General features: G+C 45.5%; 1 protein-coding gene across 1 annotated transcript in view; it reads right to left on the reverse strand.

Moving 5' to 3' along the window:
* PADI4 (peptidyl arginine deiminase 4) overlaps positions 1 to 10,836 on the reverse strand; it is a 30,740-nt gene extending 19,904 nt beyond the window's left edge. The window contains 3 exon segments of the mRNA XM_060141967.1: positions 868 to 1,048; positions 10,746 to 10,815; positions 10,818 to 10,836. Coding sequence (XP_059997950.1) covers positions 868 to 1,048; positions 10,746 to 10,815; positions 10,818 to 10,836 — 270 coding nt within the window.
* Positions 10,837 to 22,234: the final 11,398 nt, after the last annotated feature.

A 22,234-nucleotide genomic window follows, 5' to 3' on the forward strand; every position in this document is an offset into this window, starting at 1 on the left:
GTTGTCATTGGCTTCCTGTTGTCCTAAGAGAATGAGGTCTCTGATGCCAAACTCTCTAATACTGGCTCCCTCTCTCCCTCACCTTCCCTCCTACCTTCCTTTCTTTCCATACAGCTCTTCCTCAGCTTCCCCAACACACATCTCACCCTCTCTTATCCAGAGTGTGCACACAGGCCACATCCCCTGTGTAGAGCTCTCGCTTCTCTTTTCCTCTCTTAAGCAGGTCATTGATACCATCCATCAGCTTGCCACTTCTCCCAGGAAGCTTTCTCTGACTGCACCCTTGCTGACCGGCTTTGATGTCCAAGGTCTGTATTCTTACAGCAGGCAACAACTCTGCCCCAGGAAGTATCCTGCTTGGCCTGTCCTGCTGGGAACAAGAGGTTGTTGTCCCAGATCCCTGTGGGAATCCTGGAGGGTCCTGTTGAGTCCATCTATAGTCAATGCGGCTACAGTGGGTTGAATGGTGATGCCCCAAAAGATACGTCCACGACCTAATCCCTGGATCCTGTGAATGTGACCCTATTTGGAAAAAAAGATCTTTGCAGATGTAATCAAGGATCTTGAAGTGAGATCATCCTGTATTGTCCAGACAGGTCTTAAATTCAATGACAAGTGTCCTTATAAGAGCGAGGCAGAGGGAGATTTGACAGGTTGAGGAGGAGGTAATGGACCACGGAGGCAGAGATTGGAGCGATGTGGCCACAAGTCTAGGAATACCAGCTGCCACCAGAAGCTGGGAGAGACAAAGAACTGATTCTCCCCAGAGCCTGCAGAGGGCTGGGGCTCTGGGTCGACTGAGTGGTTGACCTGTTATGACCTGCTGACCTCCTCCTACACATCCCAGCCCACGGCTGCCACACTCACCTTCCGGTCACCTGTGCTATCGCTGGCAGCTCTCATCTTCAGGCTCACCTCCAGCCCAGGGTCCAGGGGCCACTTGGAGGAACCTGTGAGATTCTTCTTGGCTGGAGGGCGGTGGGCAACATCTACGACCACTCCTGGGGAAGCATTGATGCTAAAGGATGTGCAGTCCTTGGGGGCAGAGCTGTGGAAGAGACAGATGGGGAGGACAGGGGGACATGGTGAGGCAGTGCCTGGCCCACTACTGCTCTCCCCACTGTTCTTCCTTTCCCCAACAGTGTGGACACCAGAAGGCAGCCAGACTGACCCTGACCATGGGAGTAAGTACTGGTAGGTTGTCAGGAGGTAGTGAGAAACAGAAAGAAAATCCCCTGACCTGGAGAGGTTACGCTTGAACTAGGAAAAGACACACACACACAGATGTATGCATAGAGTGATGTGTGTACCCGAGGTTTATATTACACAAACACGCACACACAGTGTTGTGCATATATGAAGAATCGCACGAACAGTACAAACAGGACCCTGAAGGACCTTCCCTTACAAAACAGCTGGATCATGGTTAGAATATACTTTTGTATTTATTTATTTATTTATTTTTGGCTGTGTTGGGTCTTCATTTCTGTGCGAGGGCTTTCTCTAGTTGCGACAAGCGGGGTCCACTCTTCATTGCGGTGCGTGGGCCTCTCACTATTGTGGCCTCTCGTTGGGGAGCACAGGCTCCAGACGTGCAGACTCAGTAGGTGTGGCTCACGGGCCTAGTTGCTCCGCGGCATGTGGGATCCTCCCAGGCCAGGGCTCGAACCCGTGTCCCCTGCATTGGCAGGCAGATTCTCAACCACTGTGCCACCAGGGAAGCCCTAGAATATACTGTTCAAAGCATTGCTGAGATGTGAAAAGTAAGGGAAATTGCCAAGAATTCCCTTCTCTGTATACACACACACATACACACACACAGACACACAGACACACACACAGACACACACAGACACACACACACAGACACACACAGACACACACACATACACACACAGACACACGCACAGACACACACAGACACACACACAGACACACACACAGACACACACACACACACATCTCACTGTGGTTAAGAATACCAAAGACATGGGGCTTCCCTGGTGGCGCAGTGGTTAAGAGTCTGCCTGTTGATGCAGGGGACACGGGTTCGTGCCCCGGTCCGGGAGGATCCCACATGCCGTGGAGCGGCTAGGCCCGTGAGCCATGCCCGCTGAGCCTGCGCGTCCGGAGCCTGTGCTCCTCAATGGGAGAGGCCACAGCAGTGAGAGGCCTGCGTACCGCATTAAAAAAAAAAAAAAAAAAGAATACCAAAGACAAACAGATCTTAAAGGTATCCAGAAAGAAGAAAAGTCAGGTCACCTATAAAAGAATAATAATTATCAATAGATTGAAAGTAGACTTCACAACAGCAGTAATGAAATCCAGAAGAGAGTTGAATAATATCTTCAAAGTATCTTGAAAACATAACTATTAATGTAGACTTGTGTACATAGAAAATTATATTTTAATAAAAACATTTTCAGATGAAGAAAAACTGATGTTTTAAAACCAACACACTTTCACTAAAGCAACTTCTAAAGACATTCTTTAAGAAGAAGATACCTAATGTCAGAATCATCTGGATTCAATACAAATGGTGAACAAATAACATGGTAAATATTTTCGTAAATCTAAAAAATATTGTCTGTATAAAAAAAAGTTTATAAAAATATCAAAATTGTGAGATTAAAAAAAAGAGCAGAATGTAAACTGGGAGAGGTAATGAGAGTTAAAATGGTATGAGGTCTTCAACTGAAGAGAGAATTAAGATAGTGTTGAATTCTAGAAATGTAAAAGTATTCACCAAAAGAATAGAAATGGAGTTTATAAATTTCTATACATGGAGAAAATGCAATAATTTTTTAAAAGAATGAATAATTCCATTCAAAACGGCGATTACAGAGAAAAAGGCAACATAGAAAAAAATAGACAACCAAAAACTAAAAAGCAAATGGTAAAAGCAAACTAAAATATATAAATGATCAAAATAAATATAAATAATGTTACTAGTTAAAAGAGAGTTTGGGACTAGATAAAGAAATAAAATCCAGCTCCATGCTATTTATAAGAGGTGAACCTAAAATGCAAGGATCCAGGAAAGATGAAGTTTTAAAAAAAAAGGAAAAAAGATACATTAAGCCAATATTAGTCAGGAGAGAGCTGGGATGGATATATTAATGTCAGACAAAATTAATTTTTAGGCAAAAACCACACTATTAGCATATAATTTACATTAGGAAGAAATACTGTAAAATACCTAGGATAAACCTAACAAAAGATGTGTAAGGTTTTTATGGAGAAAAATGATCAAACCTTATTGAAATCCATTAGAGAAGACCCAAATTAGAAGAAAGAAATACCATGAACATGGTTAGGAAGGCCTAATATCATCATGGTATGAATTCTCTCCAAATAGATTCATATGGTCAGAGAAATTCCAGGGTTTTACTTGAACTTGACAAGTTGATTCCAAGGTTTACTTGGAAAACCAAGGGGCTAAGATAGTCAAAGTACCTTGTAAGAAAAAGAAGCAAAAGGTGAGGGACTTGCTCTACCACGTATGACTTACTGTAAAGTCATGGATTGCATTGTAATGGCTTAGGTAAAGAAAATGACAGATGCAACTTAAGAGAGATTCTCCTTGATCTATGACAGAGGTGGTCTTGCAAATAACTGGAGAAAGTGAAGATTGTGTAATAAATGGTGCTGGGACAATTGCTTATCCATATGGAAAATGAATACATTGAATAAATAATTAAATTGATCCCATCCTCACATCATATACTAAAGACTTAAGAAAGACAGAATTTTGCATCTTTTTTTTAAAAAAATAGCTCATTTTCTAGAGAAGTTTTAGGTTCACAGCAAAATTGAGAGGAAGTTACAGAGATTTCCATATATCTCCTGCCCCAACTGCTGTATAGCCTCCCCTATTATCAACGTCTTCCCCCAGAGTGGTACATTCATTAGAATTGATGACCCTACATTGACACATAATTATCACCCAAAGTCCACAGTCTACATTAGGGTTCCCTCTTGGTGTTTTACATTCTGTGGATTTGGACAAATGTGTAATGACATATATCCACCATTATAGTACCATATCAAGTAGTTTCACTGCCATAAAAATCCTCTGTGCCGCATCTAAAGATGAGTTGGCTGTATCTATGCACGGTTTCTGGTCTCTATTCTATTCCATGTTTCATTTGTCTATTCCTTTGCTAATACCACATTGTCTTGATTACTGTAGCTTTACAGTTAGGTCTTTTTCTAAAAATAATTTTTATTCGGGTATAGTTGATTTACTTTACAGTAAGTCTTGAAGTCAGGTAGTGTCGGTCCTCCAACTTTGTTCTTCTTCAATATTCTGTTGGCTATTCTGGGGTTTTTTGTTTGTTTTGTTTTGTTTTCTTTGTTTTGTGTCTCCATATAAACTTTAGAATCAGTTTGTTGATATCCACAAAATAACTTGATGGGATTTTGACTGGGATTGCCCTGAATCTACAATCAAGTTGGGAAGAACTGACAATATTGAGTTTTCCTACCCGTGAGCATGAAATAGCTCTCCATTTTTTTACTTCTTCTTTAATATCTTTCATCAGCGTTTTGAAGTTTCTCTTGTACAGACTTTATACATATTTTGTTAGATTTATACCTAAGTATTTAATTTGGGAGGGGTCAAATGTAAATGGCATTGTGTTTTTAATTTCAAATTCCATTTGTTCATTGTTGGTATACAGGAAAGCAATTGACTGGGTCCTGCAACATTGCTATAGTTGCTTATTAGTTCCAGAAGTTTTTTTGTCAGTTCTTTGAGTTTTTCTACATAGATCATCATGTCATAGGTGAACAAAAAAAGTTTATTTCTTCTCAGTAGGTATCCCTTTTATTTCCTTTTCTAGTCTTAACCATTAGCTAGGACTTTCCATATTGTGTTGAAAAACAGTGGGGAGAGGGAACACATTTGCCTTGTTCGTGACTTTAGTGGAAAACTTCAAGCTTCTCACCATTAAGTGTGATGTGAGCTGTAAGTCTTTTGTAGATATTCTTTTTTTTTTTTTTTTTTTTTGGTGGTACACGGGCCTCTCACTGCTGTGGCCTCTCCCGTTGCGGAGCACAGGCTCAGCGGCCATGGCTCACTCAGCGGGTCCAGCCGCTCCGCAGCATGTAGGATCTTCCCGGACCGGGGCACGAACCCGCGTCCCCTGCATCGGCAGGAGGACTCTCAACCACTGCGCCACCAGGGAAGCCCTTGTAGATATTCTTTATCAAGTTGAAGAAGATCTCCTCTATGCTTAGTTTATTGAGACTTTTTGTCATGAATGAGCATTTGTATCTTTCAAAAGTTGTTGGAGACATCTTAATGCCCGTAATTAAATAAGACACAAAATCCATAAACAAGAAAGAAAAGATTGATAAATTCAACTAGATGAAAATAAATAACTTCTGTTCATCAAAAGACTCTATACAGTGAAAAAGCAAGCCTAATCTGAGAAGAAGATATTCACAGCATAAAACCTACAAAGCCTTAGCATCCCTAATATTTAAAGAGCTTAGGCTACTCCACATGAAAAAGACAAACAACTCAGTAGAAAAAAAAGCCCAGGGCAAAAGATGCAAACAGGCCTTCACAGAAATTGAAACCCAAGTGGATGATAAACATCTAAAGAGGAGCTCCACCTCACTAATAAGTAAGGAAATGAAATATTAAAGCCTTGAGACAGGGTTTTACACCTATTTGATTGGTAAAACAACAACATCGTAGACTATATGGTTCAACGGCAACTTTAACACACCGCTCATGGGAGTGTCGAGTTAAGCATTTCGTAAAAGAACTTGCTGTTATCTTGTAAAGTCAAACATTAGCCCACCCCAAACCCAGCAATTCCACTCTTGGAGAATCCTTTGCACACGTACACCAGGAGACACGTTCAAGGATGTTCAGAGCAGCCCTTTCTGTGACAGCGAATGACCCACAGGCAGTGAAATCCTCACAGACAGAAGGGCTGGTAAATTGGGGCAGATTCAAACCATAGTGGAAACAACTTAGAGAGGCCGCCCTCACTCCACAATGTCACAGGACATGGATTTTATGATTACACTTTTCATTTTTATTTTTGTAATAAAGTTCTTTGTCTCCATATCAAAAGCTGTAGGTATCCCTTATAGAGAATTAGGGAAATACGGGAAAAGTACATGGCAGGCAGGCTTCTGAGATGTCTCCAATGATCCCCACCTCTGGTGTTCATGCCCTTGTGTAACTCCCTCCCCTTGAGTGTAGGAAGTCTCCCCAGAGACTTCCTTTCAACCAATGGAAAATGGCAAAAGTGATGGGCTGTTACAAAAGACCTCTTCGCCCACCTCTTTTTCTCTCTCTCTCCTCTCTCTCTCTCTCTCTCCTCTCTCTCTCTCTCTCTCTCTCTCTCTTTCTCCTCTCTCTCTCTCCTCTCTCTCTCTCTCTCTCCTCTCTCTCTCTCTCTCTCTCTCTTTCTCCTCTCTCTCTCTCTCTCCTCTCTCTCTCTCTCTCTCTCCTCTCTCTCTCTCTCTCTCTCTCCCTCCTCTCTCTCTCTCTCTCTCTCTCTCTCTCACCTTCGCTCACCTTGATGAAGCCAGCTGCCATGCTGTGAGCTATGGAGAGGCCCACATGGCAGGGAACTGGGGGAGGCTTCCTGCCAGCCACGTGAAGGGAACTGAGGCCCTCAGTCCACAAGCCCACGAGGAGCACAATTCTGCAAGAGCCACATGACTGAGCTTGGACGCAGGGCTGCCCTGGTCAAGCCTCAACGTGACTTTAGTCCCGCTGACACCTTGACTGCAGTCTTTGAGCCCCCAGGGCAGAGAGGGCCCAACTAAGCCACACTGGATCCTGACCCACAGAAACTGTGAGATCATAAACGCTATTGTTTTGAGCCAGCACGTTTTGGGGCAACTTGTTACGTGGTGATAGATAACCAATACAGGATCAGTCCTTGACAAAGACACCATTCCACTTCTGCTAAACTCTAAGAGCAGGTGTCCCTGTGTGCTCCCTGGTGCAGGCACTGGCTTTCCTACCTGCCCCCAACTGCTCCCAACACAATAGTGGCCGGGTAGCAGGATGGCTGGGTCGTCGTCCCTGGGAGGCACTGACTGTCTGGGTCAGGGAGGCAGCCAGGGTCAATGTGGACGAAGTATACAAACTATGCCTGCCACCACATCGAATAGTCCAGGGGCCAGTCTGTCTATACCAGCTGGCTACGGCACGTGCCTGTGGATGTGGTGTCTGCAGCCGGCTGGGGCTCTTTGTGATCAGACACTTGCCTGCAGACTAGCAGGGACGCAGGGGCTCAGCTGCCCATGGGAAACCTCTCCCAGGCCAGCCCGTGAACAGCAGGCAGCCTCAAAGGGCTGGAGAGTGGCGATGGGCTTGGGCCACTTCTGACAGGCTGTGTGACCTTGGCCTAGGCACTGACCCTCTCTGGTCTCAGTTTCTTTCTCTGTAAAATGGGCATAATGTTTACTCCGATGATGCTTTCTACGATGCTGTGCAGATTGAAGGGCCCATGTGTGGTGCTCGCCCCTCTTCAGTAGCTAGGTAATGATACCAGAAATGAAGGGACATGATGGTAACAGTAATAATAAGGAATGCGTGGCCCTTGCTGGAGGACAGTTCACGTCCAAGGGATGGTACAGCAGAACCAGTGCCCCTCTGCTCAAGTGCCTCAGTTGACCCTACACCTTCCTCACCCTGGTTTCTCTGCCAAAGCCCGGAGGCGCCTTCTCTGCTCCATGCGCAGCTGTTTGCCTTTAGGCTCATAAAGCCGGGGTGGGAAGCCAGGCGTCCCCAGCCGCCCAGGTGCCGTGGCAGGAGGATGGGGATGGGAGAGGGACACGCCATGTGTCTGTTACAACAGGAGAACGAGCAAGCGGCTCAAAGAACAAGGGGGAGACAGAGACAGTGGCGGACAAAGCGGGACGCAGGACCTGCCTGCGGGGCGGTTCCCCTCGGCTCGCTCCGCTTGGCATGGCTTCCTCTCCAGAACCGAGAGGAGGGCGTGGACACATGGGTCTGCCACCTGCTGGGGCTCTACAGCCATCCCATCCTTTCTGCCAGATGGAAAGCCAAGGCTCAGAGAGGTGAGGCCCTGCTGGGAAGTGGCACCACTGGGATTTGATTTAGGATGTTTTCCAGACCCTCTCAGGTCCTAAACAAGGGACTTTCATAAACACACAAGGGTTTTTACTGTGTTGGGGGCTGGGGGACCCGTGTGTGCTATTATAAGATAACCCAGAGCTGAATCTTCTAGTCACTTCCAATAGCCTCCATAGAGGCAGCACCAAGAACTTGAGCCCCAGACAAATGACATCATTCCTTCAGCTCCTGCATCTAACATTTCCTTACAACGACCCCCAGATGGGCAGCAGCGTCTGCAACACTGTCACGTTCAACAACACATGCAATCCTTACGGAAAAGGGGGACCACTCTGCCAGACTCTCGGCAGGCATTGTATAATTTAATCCTCACTGCAACTCAGCAGGGTGGGTGTTAATTTCCCCATTTTACAGATGAGTAAACTGAGGCTCAGAGACACTAACAATCTTGCCCTGCTCCCCACTGTCACACTGAGTGGTTTCCTGTTGAGAAGGAGGCGCCAGAGGAAAAGGAGTACCCCAGCGATTGCAGCTCCAGAATGCCCACGGTCCTCCGTGGTTGCCACCTCCTGGAACCCACCCCCCACCCCTTCTGGATCTCTCAAGCCCTCTGGAAGCTCTGGAAGCTCTACCAGCCAGGCAGCAGTGCCTAGCAAGGCCAGACCCACAGCACTGGGAGGCAGCGTGTGCTGGGGAAGCAGGGGCAGTTTGGGGGTCAGACAGCCCTGGGTTCAAATCTCCTGGCTTGGACACCTTTAATTTGGGTGACCTTGGATAGGTGTTTTCACCTCTTGAGGCCTCAGTTTACTCCTCTCTAAAATGGGCATGCCGATAGTGTTTACCTTGCAGAACTTCTGTGAGGATTAGAAACCAGGAACAGAAGGGCCCGGCACGTGGTAGCTGGAGTCAAGATCCCTCCCTGACTCCAGCTGCAAGCATCACAGAAAGCCCTCGACAGGTTTCAGTATTCATCTCAGGCAGCGGAATTTTGTTTGAATATAATCAGTGTATTTCCCATTGCAGACAAAGTACCTTCCAAACTCAGAATGAAAATCATAAGCAGAGCTTGTCAGAGCAGCTCTGGAAAGGCACCCATAGCCTGTGGTCTGTTCCTCTACAACCTTGTCTTTCTAAGCCCTGGGACCTCTGAACCCAGCTGCAGGGACACAGCTTGAGCAAAGGTACGGAAGCTTGTGCTGGGGGGGGGGGGTCAAGGAGGCAGTGCTGGGGGGGGTGCCAAGCCCATCTGTGTTTTTGGAAGGAAATTCAGGCCGAGTGAGGGTGGTGGCTGCTTAGGACGTGGTGCTGGCAGGGAGCTGCTGTGAAGGGCAGGCAAAAAGTGACAGGAAGGGCTGGTCCAGGGATGGAGCAGCAGAGAGGAGGGTCCCAGAGCCAGGCTGCCTGGGTTTCAATCCTGGCTCCCTTACTAACTAGCTGTGTGGCTTCAGTGGGTTACTCAACTTCTCAGAGCCTCAGCTTTCCCTTCTGCAAAATGGGAATTACAGCACTGCCTACCTCCTAAGGGGGCTGAATGAGCTGTGTGTACCAAGTGTGATGTGAATATCAGCCATTATTGTGTGAGAAACCACACATCACAAGGGCGCTTGAATACAGGACTCAATGCCTCACTGATGGAAGGGCTGTCTCCTGGGAGTCGGGTGGCCTCCGGTGACCGTCCGCCTCTTCTTCCTCTACTCCTCACCCTCTCAGTCTCTGCTGTTCTCCTACTGCTGGCTGGGGGCTGGAAGCGAGCGACACTTCCAAGGAAATGTGCCAGACACTCCTGTGGGCACCATTCTAGGACAACAGATGCTCAGCCTGGAGCATCTGTTCAGAGGGAGGAAGCCAGGGGCTGCCACTACTATTACTGACAACAGCAATGACCCCAACCACGCCCACCAAGAGCGTTCCTAGACCATCTTGTTTAGCCAGAGCCTGGCACAGGGCTTGGACATAATAGGTATTCAATCGGTATTTGTTGAATGAATGAATTAATGGATGAACGAATGAACAACTACCAGGGGTAGGCCCAGCACTGTGCTAAGTACTTAACAAACATTTTTATGGTTTTCACATTTAATCCCTACAAGTACCCTACGAAGTGGGTATAATCCCCATTTCACAGATGAGGAAACTGAGGCTCAGTTGCCCAAGGCAGCCCAGCTAGCCAATAGCAGGGCCTGGTCTCCTCCTCGGCCTCTCCATGCCACAGCCTGTCTCATCACACCCACGCTATTACCCACCCACGGAGGGAGGCTTGGCCGAGAGGTGTAGGGCAACAAACTGCAGGGGGATCCAGGTCTCGGCTGTGAAGTCCAGGGTCCAGCCTTGCTTCCAGGGCACACTTGCTGTGTGACCTTAGGTAAGTCACAGACCCTCTCTGAGCTCCCATTGCCTCAATGGTGAAAGGATATGGTCCTGTTTGCCCTATAATAATGCATTTGTGGTGAGGCCCTGGGGAAAACCCACTTGTTCATGGCAATGAACTCACTGCCTTGAGTCCACGCACATCCAAGGGCCACTCAGGTCTTAGCTCTCTAGCTTCTCCCCTGCCGGTGGCTGCAGAGGCTGGAGCCTGAAGCTTGAGGCAAACACACGTCTTGTGTCAGCAGAACCTGCTCATCCAGCATCACCAGACCTGCCCCCCAACCCCAGAATGTCCCCTGCTCACCCGTAGACATCCAGCTGAGGCTCGGTGCCCAGCACACACACGGCATAGGTGGGCTGCTCTGGGGCCACTGGATCACTGTCCCCTGGGCCATCATCTGGCCAGCTCGTCCCTCCGGCTGTAGAAAGCCCCAGGGCTGGTTCATTCACAGCGCCCAGGGCCCAGCGGAGGCCATGAGTCAGCACCCGTGGTTTGTGGCCCAGCCCCTCCCCACTCAGGTCCCCGGCATGTCTTCTCAGCCCCTCCTCTGCCCTGGAGCTTCCCCCCTCAGACAGGGACCCTGTTTGGTGTTGATGCCAGAATCAGTGGCAGCCTGGATCGTTAGTTTCCTGGGAGGAGCCGAGGGATCAGGAAGCCTGGGGGCAGGAGTGCAATTCTGAGGCCTCATGCCCACTGCCCCATCCCTGCCTGGGACCATGAACTCCTGAATTCATCCAGCCTTGCTTCACTGTGCCAAACAGGGTATCAGAGAGGAGAAGGCAAGAAAAGTGGGGAGGCTGGGAGATTTTAGGCACAAGGTCACAGACCGGGCTACACATTCAAAGACTGATCTGGCTTGGGCCAGGTCTCCCCAGGCTGGGTCACCCACGTGACATCCCACCCTTCTGTATTTTCTGTGTGCCAGGCACCTTTCTCTGGCCATCTTGTGGAATAACTCACTAAGGCAAGCCTGTGAGGTAGGTACTATTATAATTCCCTCAGTTCATTCTCTCAGCATCTCTCTGAGGTCAGTACAATTATTATCCCCAATTTCCAGAAGAAGAAACTGAGGCACAGAGAGGTTACACATCTAGAAAGCGGTAGAGCCAGGATTTGAACCAGAGGCATCCTGCTCTTGGGGGTATGAGATGTATCAGCTGCCTGTCCACGTGACACGAGCTTTTCAGACTTTAACACATCTACTTCTTACGGCAGTACAAGGTCTGTATGGGCTTGTTATTACTACCCATTTCACAGAAGGGAAAACAGAGGCGCAGAGAAGAAAGGTGATGGGCCCAAGGCACCATAGCTAGTATGTGGCAGAGCTTGAAGCCAGAGTTCCCTGCACACATGGGAACGCTCACTCAGCCACAGAGCCGTGGGTGTGGGCCACTGGTGCTAGGCTCTGCCTGCTTGTCGGGTGATGGGTGAGGGGTTGGAGGGACAAGTCCCAGAGGGAACACCCAGAGGAGGCGCGCACAGGGATCTGGAGTGAACAGAGTGTGTCTTGGGGGTTGGAGATTGCGTGTGTGTTTTTTGTTTTCTCTGGCTTTGAAACAAGGCATTTGCCTCGTTAATTAAGAGCCGGGCTGTGGGATTAGACGGGCCTGAGTTCCAATCCTGCTTCATACCAACGTCCCCATGAAGTGGGTCCTATCACAATGCCCACATTATAGTGAGGCCACTGAGGCTTCAAAACATGAATTGGGGGTGGGGAGACACAATCCAGTCCATAGCACTGCTGGGCGTGAAGGCTGTTTACAGATCTGTATCATAAACCACTCTGTGATGCATTCGTTGTGCCCGTGTCTGTGGTTATTGGCAGGGACTTTGTGGCTTTACCTTTGTCTCTCTTTATTCTCTTGCAGAGCATTTGGTTCTTTTCCTGAAATTTGCCACAGCTTGTCATCGTGTGTGTGTGTGTGTGTGTGTGTGTGTGTGTTTAAGTGTCTGTGCCCCAACTAGGCATGAGAGCAGGGCCTTTGCCAGTTTCAGCTGCACCCTCAGTGCCTAGAACAGCTCCTGACTTGTAGTAGGTGCTCACTAAACCCTTGTGGCTGAAGACCATGGTGTTCTCCAGCACCCAGCACCCAGCCCAGCACTTGACCCACGGTGGGACCCCTGAGGGCAGTTTCCTGTGAGGATCCCTGAGAACCTGGCCTGGTCCTGGCCTGGCCGTTACCCTCACAGAAGACATTACCCTTTCAGAGCCTGAAGGGGGCTTTGGGGTTTGGGAAGCAAATCCTTCTGCACATGAGGGCATCTGGCTCAGAATCCAGGCCAGAAACCCCAGAGGAAGGGGCCCTCTCTTTCTGCTGAAAGGCAGAAACACCAGCCCAGCTGCTCGCCAGGAGGAAGCCAGCTTGTGCTGAGGGTTGCCTGATGCTCCTGGGCGTTTGGGGCCAGGTCACTGGGCACCTGAACTGATGCCCCAGTGACCAGCCTGGCTGTCCTCCTCCAGGTGAATGTGATGACATCATTCTGGGCAAAGGAACTGGCATCAGGGATCGTTCCCAGCGGCTGCAGGACTGAGTATGCTGCAAATTTGTGCTTGGAGGAGATGGCCGGGCCATTCCTTGAGTGTTCTTCATTCATAGATAACGCTCAGATTCATTTATTTAGCTCTTCACCCAACAAATATTCATCCAATGCCTCTCAAGTCCATGGCTCTCTCTTAGAGGCTAATTAGGCTTTTTCTAAAACAGATTTACAAGGACTAAGGTGATAACAGAGACTCCCATCTATTAGACACCCACCACGTGCCACACTTGCCAGCAGGTCCTTGGGCTCTATTCTTTCTTTCTTTCTTTTTTAATATTTATTTACTTATTTATGTGGTTGCACCAGGTCTTTTTTTTTAAAACCGTTTTTATTGCATACATTTGTATACTATTTTTTTAAATTTAATTAATTAATTAATTAATTTATGGCTGCATTGGGTCTTCATTGCTGCATGCGGGCTTTCTCTAGTTGCGGTGAGAGGGCGCTACTCTTCATTGCAGTGCGCAGGCTTCTCATTGTGGCGGCTTCTTGTGTTGTGGATCACGGGCTCTAGGCACGCAGGCTTCAGTAGTTGTGGCACGCGGGCTCAGTAGTTGTGGTGCACGGGCTTAGTTGCTTCGTGGCATGTGGGATCTTCCTGGACCAGGGATTGAACCTGTGTCCCCTGCATTGGCAGGAAGATTCTTTTTTTTTTTCATTTTTTTTTTTAACATCTTTATTGGGGTATAATTGCTTTACAATGGTGTGTTAGTTTCTGCTGTATAACAAAGTGAATCAGTTATACATATACATATGTTCCCATATCTCTTCCCTCTTGGGTCTCCCTCCCTCCCACCCTCCCTATCCCAGCCCTCCAGGCGGTCACAAAGCACCGAGCTGATCCCCCTGTGCTATGCGGCTGCTTCCCACTGACTATCTACCTTACGTTTGTTAGTGTATATATGTCCATGCCTCTCTCTCGCCCTGTCACAGCTCACCCTTCCCCCTGACAGGAAGATTCTTAACCACTGTGCCACCAGGGAAGTGCCTGCACCAGGCCTTAGTTGTGGCATGTGGGCTCCTTAGTTGTGGCATGTGAACTTTTAGTTGTGGTGTGCATGTGGGATCTAGTTCCCTGATCAGGGATCAAACCCAGTGCCCCTGCATTGGGAGCATGGAGTCTTAACCGCTGCACCATCAGGAAGTCTCTGGGCTGTATTACTTCTAATTCTCACCATAAACCAGTTGGCGGGCTTATAGTCTCATTTCTGCAGAGGCAGGAAGCACCGTGCTCAAGGCCACATGGCTTCTAAGTGGGTTTCAAACCCAGGTTTGTCCAACTTGCTCTGCTTTCTGGTGTGGCCCTTACCTGTGCCACGATGCTGACATGCATCATCTCTAATCCTCACAGCAAAATTTGTCTGAATTATACTCTCCCCATTTTCCAGATGAGGAAACTGAGTCTTGCAGGGGTTAGGTAACTTGCCCACGGTTGCACAGACAGGAAGTGGTGACATTGGGATTGAACTTTACCCCTTGTCCCACTCCATGCAATGTGCAGCTGCCTCCTGGTCAGGTCCCTTGGCCAATGAGCTCTGAAGTCCCTTTGAGCACAAAGAACCCCAGCCTCTCCATAACTTCAAGTAGAAAATTGGGAGTGTATCTACATCATCCAGACTGGCCCAAATTGGCAAGTCTCCCCTTCTTACTAAGGTGTTCATCTAAGAGCCCTGTGTCTGCACTTTCTTCTCTTTCTGCTCCCACAGCCCTGCCCCGCCCCCAGCACCTCTCCCTGCCCTCCTTCATATAACCCATCCAGGCTCTGGGAGGATTTGGGCGCACAAGAGCAGCATCTGACTCTAAGATGTGCCAAGCCCTGCCCTGCACTGCTTTTATTGGACCCACTCATGTGAACCCCACAACAACGTGATAAAGGGAAGACCTGTTAGTCATTGACAGTGAACATTACTTCAGGGGCAGAGACAGGAGGTGGATTACAGTTCTGTCTGCATTGAAAGCCTGTGACCTTCCACTATGCCATCTTTGAGAAGGGGAAGGGGACCTAGCAAGAGGAAGGTCAATGCCCCTGCATTCCTTTTCTGGAGCTGGCTCCTACCCTATCTTTGACCCCAGGTGCCCACTTTCCTTTTCTAGCATCCAGGAATTCTCCTGGGGAAAATGACCATGAGAATGTCAGCACCACAAAAGCAGGAACTTTCCTTTTTTCATTGCTATACCCTTAGTGCTTAGAATAGTGTCTGGCTCAGAGTAGGTGTACAAGAAATATTGTATTTTATTAAATAGAAAACACCATTTATTTTAAGATACATCCTTGCTCCATCACAATTTGTTGAAAAGACTATCCTTCCTCCATTGAATTGCTTTTGCAACTTTGTCAGAGAATCAGTTGGCCATACTTGTGTGGGTTGTTTCTGTGTCCTCTATTTCATTTACTTGATCTATGTGTCTATCCACCAACCAAACACAGTTTTGACTACTAAAGCTGTATCTTGAAATTGGGTAGACTAATTGCTCTCACTTTATTCTTCTTTTTCAAAAATGTTTTAGCTATTATAGTTCCTTCATAATTTCATATAGTTTTAGAGTAATATTACCTATATCTACAAAAAAATCTTTCTGGGATTCTGATAGTAATTGCATTAAATTTCTATACCAGTTTGAGGAGGATTGACATTTTACTATGTTGAGTTTTCCAATCCATGAACATGGTATGGCTCTCCATTTATTTAGATCTTCTTTCATCAGCCTTTTGTAGCTTTTAGCATACAAGTCTTGTACATTTACACCTAAGTATTTCATTTTCGGGGAACGATTGTAAATGGTATTGTAGTCTTAATTTTGTCCACCTGTTCATTGCTAGTATATCAAAATTCAATTGATTTTTAGGTATTAATCTTGTATCCCATGACTTTGCTAAACTCACTTATTAGTTCTGAGAGTTTTTCAGTAGATTCCTTGGGATTTTCTATGTAAATAATCATATCTTCTGCAAATAGAGGCAGTTTTATTTCTTCCTTCCTCACTTGTATGTCTTTTATTTCTTTTCTTGGTTTATCACACTTGCTAGAACTTTCAGTACTAAGTTGAATCACAGTGGCAAGAACGGTCATCTTGTTTCATTCTCAGTCTTGTGAGGAAAGTGTTCAGGCTTTCACCATTAGGTATGTTGTTAACTGTAGATTTTTTGTATATGCCCTTCATCAGGTGAGGAAGTTCCTCTCTATTCCTAATCTGCAAAGAGTTTTAATCATGAATGACTATTGGATTTTTCAAATGCTCTTTCTTCATCCAGTGATATGATTTTTCTTCTTTAGCCTATTAAAATGGTGGGTTACACTACTTATTGTCGAACAGAACACCAGACACAAGCAACCAATGCTGGGGGAAGACTCCAACTACTTGAAGGATAGCAAGATCATCACAATGTCAGGCACCAGGAAGAGAAGTCCAAACACTTCTGCCCACTGCACCTCGGTATCAAAGTTGTCATGGAAACACAACCCAGTCAAGCACTGGATGGAAATGCTTTTACTCACATAGAGAAGAGAGAGCGGGATCAGCTGCAATAGTGTTCATCAGTCCCTCATGGTTAGCAGGTGCCCCTGGCAGCCATGGCAGGGCAACTGGCCTGAGTGCACCCCTCTTGTGCCTCAGGAGAAGAACACCTCCCCCTCCCTCAAGGAGTCTGAAATACTGAAAGCTGAGGGTGCGCCTCAGAGCCATTGGGTACATGTTTTAACAGAACGCTCATTGAGCCTAAAATAGGGGAAATATTCCTGAGCAAGGTGACAAGCCTGGCACAGGCTCTGTGCTCTCATTATCTCTTAGTAAGGAAGTATTCCAGGCCCAGGGCCTCTTCTTACGTGGTCTAAGGGGAGCCTAAAGACTGTGCACATGAGGCTGCCTGTACCAACAGTCTCGAATGTTATAACAGCCTTGCATCCTTGAAATAAACCTCACTTGGTCAAAATATGTAATTCTTTTTATATATTGCTGAATTCTATTTGCTAATATGTTGTTAAGAATTTATGTCTATATTTACAAGTGATATTGGTCTGTAGTTTGGGATTCTTTTGTATTGTTTTTTGTCTGGTTTTGGTATCAGGGTAATACTTGCCTCTTTAAATGAGTTGGGAAATATTCCCACCTCTTCTATTTTTCTGGAAGAGACTATGTAGAATTGGTGTTATTTCATCTTTATATGTTTAGTAGAATTCTCCAGCAAACCATTTGGGCCAAGATGTTTCTTTTTGGGGAGTTTTAAAATTATGAATTCAACTTCCTTAATAGGTGTAAGGATATTCAAATTTTCTGTTTCATATTGCGTAAACTGTATTCATTTGTGCTTTTCAAGAAATTTGTCCATTTCGTCTAAGTTGTCAAATGTATGTGTGTAGAATGGTTTGTAGTATCCTCTTATCATACTTTGGTTTTCTTCAGGGCCTGTATCACTATCTCTATTACATTCCTGATATTGGTAATTTGTGTCTTTTCTCTTTTTTAATTTGTCAATTCTTGCTAGACGTTCGACAATTTTATTGATCTTTTCAAATAACCAGATTTTTTCATTGATTTTCTCTATTACTTTTGTTTTCAATTTCATTAATTTCTGTTTTCATCTTATTTCCTTCCTTCTGCTTGTTTGAGTGTCTTTTGCTATTCTGCATCTAGTTACTTGAGAAGGGAGCTTAGAATGTTGACTTGTGATTTTCCCTCTTTTCTAGTGTAAGCATTTAGTACTATAAATTTCCCTCTCAACTCTGCTGAGCATCACCTATTTTGATATGTTGTCTTTTCATTTTCACTCAGTTCAGTGTATTTTTAAATTTCCCTTGAGATTTTCTCCTTGACCCATTGATTGTTTGGAAGTTCATTGTTTAGTTTCCAAGTGGAGTTTCCTGTTACTTCTCTGTCATTGTTTTCTAGTTTGATTCCACTGTGTCAGAGAACACACTCTGTATGATTTCAATTCTTTTAAATGTGTTAAGGTTGCTTTATGACCCAGGATATGATCTATTTGGTGTAAGTTCTGTAGGTACTTGGAAAGAATATTTATTCTGAAGTTCTTGGGTAGAGTGTTCTATGAATGTCACCTCAATTCTGTTAGTTATGGAGTTTTTTTAGGTCTTCTACATCCTTGTCATCTAATTGTTCTCTCCATTGTTGAGAGAGGAGGGTTGAAGTCTCCAATTATTATTGTGAATTTGTCTGTTTTTCCTTTCAGTTCTATCAGCTCTTCACACATTTTGCAGCTCTTTCGTTTGGTGCATACACGTTTAGGATTGCTATGCCTTGTGGTGGACTGAAACTTTTAGCATTATCTTATGTCCCTCTCAGTCTCCTGTAAATATTTTGCTCTGAAGTCTACATTATCTGATATTAATAAAGCTATTCCTGCTTTCTTTTGGTTAGTATTTGCATGGTATATCTTTTTTCATTCTTTCACTTTAAACCTACTTATTTCTTTATGTTTGAAGTAAGTTTTTTGTAGACAGCATATAGTTTTAAAATTCATTCTGCTAATCTCTGTCTTTTTATTGGTGCATTTAGACAAATTATATTTAATGTAATTATTGATATATTAGAGCTTAAATTTGTCATTTTATTATTTGTTTGTTTCTGTTTTCTTTTTCCTGCCTTCTTGAGGGTTACCTGAATATTTTTGCGGATTTCATTTTGATTTATCTACAGTAGACTTAAGTATATCTCTTGTAGTGGAGGATGATGGTGGGAATTCTGACCTCAGCTGATACCATCCTGGCTGGAAGGCATAAGGATACCTTGTTATTACTCTCCATACGGTCTCCACTAGCACTGTGTGTGTAAATGGGTAACCTCATTGCCACTGGGTAGTCATGAAAGTCCTGACTCCCCCGCTGGCCTCCTGTAAAATATAGGAACAGTTTTACTATCTCAAGAAAATATCAACCAGATGTGTTTTGGGGGCAGGGCCATGAGACATAAAATGATTCTCTCCTTGCCATAGAAGAACCACAGAGCCCATGGTTTTTAGTCACTATGACAACAGGGGACTCCAAGTCCATGTCATTTGGGGGGGTGACAGTTTATCCACTTTCAAGTTATACCTTCAAGGTAATTCTTTCATTTCCTCTGAATCTGGAACCCTCTGTGGGACTGAGGCTAATTTTTTTCAACTAATTGCTTTGCTGCCTCGTTGAATTCCACGTTCTTTCATTCTCTTCCTTTCTGGTTTATAGTTATTTACATTACATCCAGCTGGATAATGCAGAGCTGAAGCACTTGTCTGGCACTGCCAGGGATTTGAACAGGGATTTGGAACCAGGCAGGCTCAGTGCTCGAGCCATTTTTCCTGCAGCACTGGACGGTTTGATGTAAGGGGCATGCAGCAGACATGTAAGAGGGGCTTGCTGGGTGCTGGCAGCAATCAAGTATCTGGTCTGGATGGTGGAGAAGAAGGGCCCGATCTGCTTCCCTCTTTGTGGGGAGGAGGCTTCCCCACCTTGGCAGGGACTCATTCAAAGGATCAATTCTTCTCATCTTTGGGGAAAGCAACCAGGTCATTATTTGAGAGTTTAAAATGTTCACTTCCCCCACCCCCATAGTCAAGGTTCTCTCTGTAGCTCCTGGAAGAAACTCAGAATGCCTCCAGGGTTGGAGCTGTGTATCCTGCTGATGGATACCCCCAAGATGTCCTACCGTATTTCACATGGCAGGATTACCGAGTTCCATAGTCTCCGTTTAAAAAATTCATGGGACATTTCCCCTTTCTTACTACAAGTGGCTGATAATAACAAGTTTGGGGGGGAAAAGGCTAGTTGGAGGAAACATATAAAAATATTCCCTGATTCCATCAGTCACTTCTAGCAAATAATTTTATTTCCTTCCATTTTTTTCATATATAGAATTTTAAATTTCGTATCTTATGGATCCTTTTCTGTTCTTATATAGCGTTATTTATTTGTTTTTTAAAATTTCCAGTTCTTATACCAAAGGTAATATTTTTTAAATAGAAAGAGAAACTCCTCCTCACCCACACCCCCTCATTTCACTCCCCACTGGTAACTTCTGTTACCAATTAAGTGTGGATCCTTCTAGAATTTCTTCTAGAGCATTATAGATGATGAGATTATGCCAAACCTACTGTTGCTCAACCTTTTTCACTTTGTAGGTCTCAGGCAACTTTCTATCTTGTACATATAAATCTGATTTTTCCCTCTTTTTTCATACATTTAAAAAATGTATTCAAAGCAAATCGTGCCCAATTTAAACCATTTCCATAGGTAATGATTGCTACAACCACTCCCACTTACCCATTTGGCATTTTGCCATTTCACAGGTCACTTCCTTTCGTAGCCAGATTTTTTCACCTAACAAAAAGGTATTTATCATATTACCGTAAAGACCTTGCAAGTTTCACATAATGCATCAAATGGAGGTACCACAATTTTCCTACCCATTCCCAAATGCTTTCACATTTTGACCAAGCATTATTCTCATTTTCTGTTATTATGAATTCCAAATAAACATTTGTCTCTGAATAGGGTTACTTCCTTGTCTATTTTCCTGGACGTAGAATTCCTAATATGTGAAACTGCTCTCCAAAGGATTATATAAAATCACATCTATATAAGCAATTCACGCAACTGCTCACTTCATCCTGGCCTTCCCAGCAACTTTTGTTTTTGTTTTCATTTCTGCTATTTCGATTGTGGTATTTTGTGTTTAGTTCTTAATGAGACTGAAAAATGTTCCAGATGTTTGCCATCCAATCTGCCACCCATGTTCTCGTTGTTTTAGAGCAATTTTGATCAGGAAGGATATTAGGAAGGGAAAGGACCAGAGCCAGGAGCTGGAGCCCTGCAGGCAATTCATCACCTCACAAATTCATCGCTTTGTTTTTTCTGATTAGACTATGATTGCATCTCTCCAGCAGCAACTAGAAGTTTGAACCTGGAGCTACGTTAAAATAACACTGCCATACAAACTTTTTTTAAATATAAATTTATTTATTTTTATTTATGTATTCTTGACTGGGTCAAGGGTCTTCGTTGCTGCACGTGGGTTTTCTCTAGTTGCGGCGAGCGGGGGCTACTCTTCTTTGCGGTGCACGGGCTTCTCATTGCGGTGGCTTCTCTTGTTGTGGAGCACGGGCTCTAGGCACGTGGGTTTCAGCAGTTGCAGCACGGGGGCTCAGTAGTTGTGGCACAAGGGCCCTAGAGTGCAGGCTCAGTAATTGTGGAGCACAGGCTTAGTTGCTCCGTGGCATGTGAGATCTTCCCTGACGAGGGATCTGAACCCGTGTCCCCCCGCATTGGCAGGCAGACTCCTAACCACTGCGCCACCAGGGAAGCCCTGCCATACAAACTTGAACCAAGCGCTGGTTTAAAATAACACTGACGCCTCACATTCTTCTCAGCCAGGCTTGGGTGACGATCTTTTCCGGGATTTGTTTGCTCAGTGGATTTACACCCAGCTGGGAGGCTGACAGGCAGGGCTGGAGAATGGTGTTGCCGAGGTCTAGGTAGCGCATGCCTGTCTGGTGGCTGCCTTCTCTAGCACTCTTCTTCCTGGGTGCTCCAGACCTCACTGTGCATCCCTCTTACTAAGGAGGGCTGCCCGGACATCTTCAGCTGCCACTCAACGGCCCTGTGAGTATAACATTAACATGCCTCTTTGTCCTATAAAGTCCAGGGCTCAGAAGCCATGATGCAGGATGATGAGACCTGGGGCTGCCACTGTCCTCACGTTTAGGGCTCTCGTCCTGTTTTTCACTGAGCAGGGCCTCCAGTGGCTGCATTATACTACCTGTGCACCATCCTTTCATGCAATTACTGGGCATTCACTATGTGCCAAGTCCCCTTCCCAAGTCTTAAGGAATCCAGGGAAAAAGCCTCGATTTTTCTGGGATATCCTGCTTTCAAGTATGGTATCCCAATATACGTCTTCTTAACTGCCTTTGTGCAGAGAATGCTCCAGTCCTGTGCTTCCAACCAATAGCATCAACTAGCAGGTCCCGGGCTCCAGGCAGGCGCCAGGTGAAGTCCTTGACACACACCAACTCACGTGATCCTCATATCAACCCCCGGAGGAAGGGGTTATCACCCTCGTTGTGTAGGCAAATAAACTGAGGCTCAGAGAGGTTGAAGGACTTGAACAAGAGCACACACTAGTGGTAAAAGAAATCAGGACCTAAACCCAGATCGAGCAATGGCAAAGCCTTAACCACAAGGCTTTACTGGCCAATTAGGAGGGAAAATAAAAGACCCCAGACACACTGGTCTGCTGACTTAGATTCATTCACAGACATC

Source organism: Lagenorhynchus albirostris, chromosome 2 (genome assembly GCF_949774975.1).
Source record: "Lagenorhynchus albirostris chromosome 2, mLagAlb1.1, whole genome shotgun sequence".
Classification (NCBI taxonomy): Eukaryota; Metazoa; Chordata; class Mammalia; order Artiodactyla; family Delphinidae; genus Lagenorhynchus; species Lagenorhynchus albirostris.